General features: G+C 35.8%; 1 protein-coding gene across 1 annotated transcript in view; it reads right to left on the bottom strand.

Annotated features, from left to right (window-relative positions):
- Positions 1-773: 773 nt before the first annotated feature.
- Positions 774-5,000, bottom strand: part of LOC138043512 (transmembrane protein 127-like) — a 5,658-nt gene continuing 1,431 nt past the window's right edge. The window contains exons 2-3 of the mRNA XM_068889820.1: positions 4,190-4,357; positions 774-3,137 (exon numbers count right to left, since the gene is read on the bottom strand). Of these exons, the coding sequence (XP_068745921.1) occupies positions 2,842-3,137; positions 4,190-4,357 (464 nt within the window). The 3' untranslated portion in view covers positions 774-2,841. The remainder of the gene's footprint in view (positions 3,138-4,189; positions 4,358-5,000) is intronic.

Below are 5,000 nucleotides of genomic sequence, written 5' to 3'. Positions count from 1 at the left end.
AAATTTTATTTCATTTCTCTACTTGCTTGAGGCAGTGCTTAATGCTGTTAACAGATTAATAATTGCAGTCAAAGTTACGAATGAGTGAAATAACAAATTATCAGACTGTAATTTTTTTTCCCATTACGGGATGTAACATTCAATTAAAATCTACTGAGCATGCATGTTTTGAATTTGTGTTGAAATCTTGGTGGTGCCTAATTAAGTAATTCAGGAACCAGGGGTTTTGGGTCTAATTAGCATATAGTAGTGAAAGGGCTAAGGCATTTTATGATCATAATTATCTCTGAGATAGTGAGGTATGCTGCAAACAAAACTAGTTTAAGTCCAGCAGAACAATCAACTGCCAGTGAGCATGATTGGTATGCATCGAAATCCGAAAAATAAATAAATCTTCTTGGTGTTTTGAAATAGTTGTTGCAAGATTCAAACCGTTTCAAAGTTTATTTGACAAAAATAACATGAAAAACACAATAGAAAGAGTTGCATCAAAATTTCAAATTTGGCGGGCCACACAGCTGGCCGTACTGTGGAATATACTGCCTGCTAAAATTAATTAGCCAATTAATTACAGCACACATGCTATCTCAAAGATATAATAAACAAGGTATATTCATTCACATGCTTATTGCATGGCCATAGTTTTCTATTTTTGATGAAAAAAAAAAGATATTTAATAATAAGTAGATAACATAAAAAATGATGTGTTTGCAAATGAATATATAGTTTTTCATTCCTTTAAATAAAATAACGATGCCAAGTTATCAACACCATTTTTGTTTCAAACTTTTTTTTTAATTCCTACAATGTATAAACACTAACAATCCACCAAGCCAGTGGTTCTACTGCAGTCAGTCTCATAATTATGCTTATTTACAGTATTTTTCCTTATTATCATATGAGGTCCTTCAGAAAGACATGTTACTGCTTGTTATTGACTTTGCTATAAAAATATTCACATCACAAAAGCTTACTCTGAGCTTACATGTACGCTAAGGTCTTTCAAGGCTGCAACAGGCCTACAATAATTATTGCTTAAGAATATTACAAATCATGAAAAATATGCTTTTTTCAAATTATTCTGGCTTCTACCTGCTTAAAACGTGTATTAACTACATGTACAGTACAAAATTTACATGCAAATAGAATTTTTATCCTGTGCCGTATTGTTTGCTATCTAACTTCTGATCAGGAGGCAAGAGAATGCAAACCAAAACATCATATTATGATAAGTGATAACAGAGGCTCTGCCAGGGTAAATTCTGACAAGCAACATGGCCTAAAAAGTAGCGATAGTGACAAACGATATCCTTTCTTTAAATTTACGACAGCAACGGTTACAACAACGTGAAACATTGATAAAGCAGGTCACCAACACAAGACCTTTTAAAATTCAGACAAGCAACATGGATCCCCTTTCTTCCCCTGGAAGAGCCTCATAACATAAAAAAAATTTGCATTTTCAACTTTACAAGAAGCAATAAACATAACCTGAAATTTGAACCAAATTGAGGAGCTTTCAGTGACAAAGTAGTCTGTCCAACTTTAGGAAGCAACCCTAACCAAGATCGGTCCTATTCGAGGAGCAAGGGTGGCACAGTCGGTTAGCATCATATATGTAAAGAACAAGACTAAAACCAAATTTAAATGCATTATAAAGCGTGTAACATCATGAACTGGAATCTGAAAGGAAAACTGCTGATTAGACTGTCTTAAGTATAACTTGGACTTTTATATGACTTGGGCTTGGAATTGACTTGTGAAATAGATTAGCCCTGTTATCAGAAGCTGTGTAAATAAATACCAGGAGTACATTTATAATAGCAAGCGTGCCGCTGACCTTATAAATTGATACAAGTCAAAACAAAATCTTTAAGATCCCGTGCATAGACGTTTGGCAAAACTCAGCAATCACTCTTCAATGTAAGTAAGATGAGAATATTTTCCTAAATGTGCCAACACCACATAAAGGCCTTGACTGTTCATGCTAAGGTTATTTTTTAGCATTAAATTTTTTTGCTAAGCTACCAGCATTAAAAAATAATGCTGAAAAGGATCCTCAAACAAGTTGGAAAAGTACTGGTGAAAAAATCTACACACATGTTGAATATCCGTAAAAATATTGAAAATGCTCTTGAAAGATGATCTGCAATGAAACTATCTACAGGTCATTACATGTATATGATGGCATAGCAGTTCTAAGACAGGAAACTTGAGGAGTCAGTGACCAGAGTGATGAACATCTAATGTACATCATGTTTTTTTGCAGGTATCAGCCAATGCCATTAGAGTTCACATTTTGGCAGCCATGTTGGAACATCTACTGTACATATATTGAACTAACTGCAGCACTTCATCTCGATCTCATGCAAACCCAAATAAAGCTGAGTAGCTCTGGGAATGAGTGCATGTTGCAACAATGATATTAGGAGCTTGTATTCCATGTGCTCTTCATTATATAGTCGAATGCACTTCACGTCTGCATGATTAGTCCTAGACTAAGTCCTATTCCTTATTGCATTATGCACTAAAGCCTATCACATAGTTTACATAGCACTGCCACCTACAAGTACACTATGTTCATTTCCAGAGGCCATCATGTATAATGACCTCTAGGTCAATTCATTTTTTAAACAATAAGAATAATTGGCAATGAATTACTATTGTTCTACAATATTAATCTAAGAGTCATCTTGGTGATTTGCGGACTTACTGGTTTGGAACCAGCCAAAGCTTGTTATTCTTGGTACTAACTGAAATAATTGCAGCCTCAAGGGATACCAATGCATTGAATACTTGTAAAATTGAAAACTGCAAAAATTGCCTACATAATAAATCCCTTTAAGGAGAGTAGGCTGGTGGGGGAATGTCAGAGAAGCTATCTGCGGGCAGCATGGAGTACAAAAGATCTAGTGATAGCTCTTCTTCAGAGTGAGTTCTTTCTCTAGTGCGATGCAAATAACAGTGCATGACCAAGCTCAGAGCAGTTGCCATCACCGCTGATGCCCCAGCTGCTACTACAAGGAAAAAGCTGATATCAAATTTGACCTTAGCAGGTGTGTGCAAGTTGCCTGGTTGTGCTTCAAGAATCTTTGTGACCCAGAAAACAAGAAGACTGGAAGCAACGCACATGATTACTGCAAGAAAAGGCAAGAACAAGTACAATTTATTGTGTGGAAAACACAGCAACAAATAACTAATAAAGCCTAATTTTTTTCACATAAAACTTGCAATAAAATTTCCTTAACATTTTAAAAAGAAACTAACAAGGCTAAAGAGCTTCTATTAAAATAATTATGACTATGTTTGATGCTAATATCAAACAAAAAGTGTGACCATTGAACTAGATCTAGAAATACCAATGAGAACCAAGTCAAGTTCAACTAGTCATTTTTCATCCAGCAATCATGTTTGTGGGAAAACTGAAAATCAAACACTGGATGTGACCAATAAACCCCACATATGCTACAGTGATTGACAGCAGTGAAAAAAAAAGACAAGACAATTGCTTTGAACTTGAATTTTAGAGTCCTCAAGTTAATTAAATGACATGTAAAAAATGAGATGAATTCCTGTTCTTAACAGGTAAGAATGAACTTGTTTCATCACTGCACTATTCTTGAAATTCCTTGCCCACAATTTTTCTCAAAGAACCACAAGTTCTTCTCTCACATAAGGATGCACAAAGGCCAAATTTGCAACTGTTGTCCATTTTTCAGTACATAGATTTAGGTTTATCCTGAAATAAGCTCAACATATCCAAATGCCCACTTTGGGTGACGTTCACCTCTGTAGTTAGGCTTTTAATCAAATCTTCCACGGTCTTGTCAGAAGTTGAGATTTCACCAGCTTCCAGAGGCTGATGCAAGAATTCCAAATTCATTTGGGGCACTTACACTTCCGCACCAACTTCGTTTTACTGCCTCCTCTCTAATTGGTTGAATTGAAAATGTCACTATTGTCAAAAATGCCAACGAGGGTGGAAATCGAAAAGGAGTCAATCCTGGCAGGCGGTTCCTTGTTTCCCCAGTCACAGGTTTCTCACACTGCTCAAGCTACATGTACTGTAACTTCAGTGGGTAGTTTATTATGCTCTTGCATTATATTCTGTCCGATCTCTTATCCTTTGAAGTAAAAAGGGAACACTAAAGATAATTATAATACATTATTTATTGTTTTAAAGAATTACCTGTAATGACGTTTCCCATAGAATAATCTTTGACAACCTTTAGACACGAGTTCATCGTACCACACAAGTCCAACAAACAGGAGAACATACCAGCAATGATACCTATGCAGCACAAAGCCACAACCAAACGCAACAAGAGGGCAATGGTTGGTGTGAAACAATATGACGCTGTAAACAAGAAAATACTCTGTCAACAACAACTACAGTGTTAGAACTATTGTGCATCTGCTTATCACCCTGCACAAATGTGTTGGAAAGCTGAGGAAGACTATTGCTGTTCAGGCAATGTTCAATATCCTTGACCCAGAAGAAAAATTCATTTTTAAAGTCCCTTAAGTCCCAAAATAAGAAGTCACCGTTTTAGAATCAGGCAATGAGTGTATTCTCTTTTGATGAAACAGCAATAAAACTAAAAATAAAGCAACTAATTTAAAATCATATTGTCAAGGAAGCTAAAAGGGGTTTGAAAGTCATATCCTTCCAGCCTATAAGGGGTTGCTTACATCCCAATAACAGGAAAACCCCAAAATGATGATTGTCCTTTCACCAATGATGTTTTTCAATGCAAAACTCCTATTAATTTTGGTTCTCATGTGGCTGATAAGATCTTCCTTGTTCAGAGATAAATGAGGGAAGATCTTAATGCCTTGACACTACAATGATACAAGCACTACCTAAACGAGATACAATCACTAAGAAAACAAAACTATTTGAGGCAGCCAGGTGTTCAGCCACTACATGGCACTAAATAAAAAAGTCTTTTGCTTTAATGCTAGTCCGCCTTCCATTCTTTATTTCTAATGCCAAGAAA

The sequence above is a fragment of the Montipora capricornis genome, chromosome 3 (genome assembly GCF_036669925.1).
Source record: "Montipora capricornis isolate CH-2021 chromosome 3, ASM3666992v2, whole genome shotgun sequence".
NCBI classification, from domain to species: domain Eukaryota; kingdom Metazoa; phylum Cnidaria; class Anthozoa; order Scleractinia; family Acroporidae; genus Montipora; species Montipora capricornis.
This window is presented reverse-complemented; position numbering and strand designations above follow the sequence as displayed.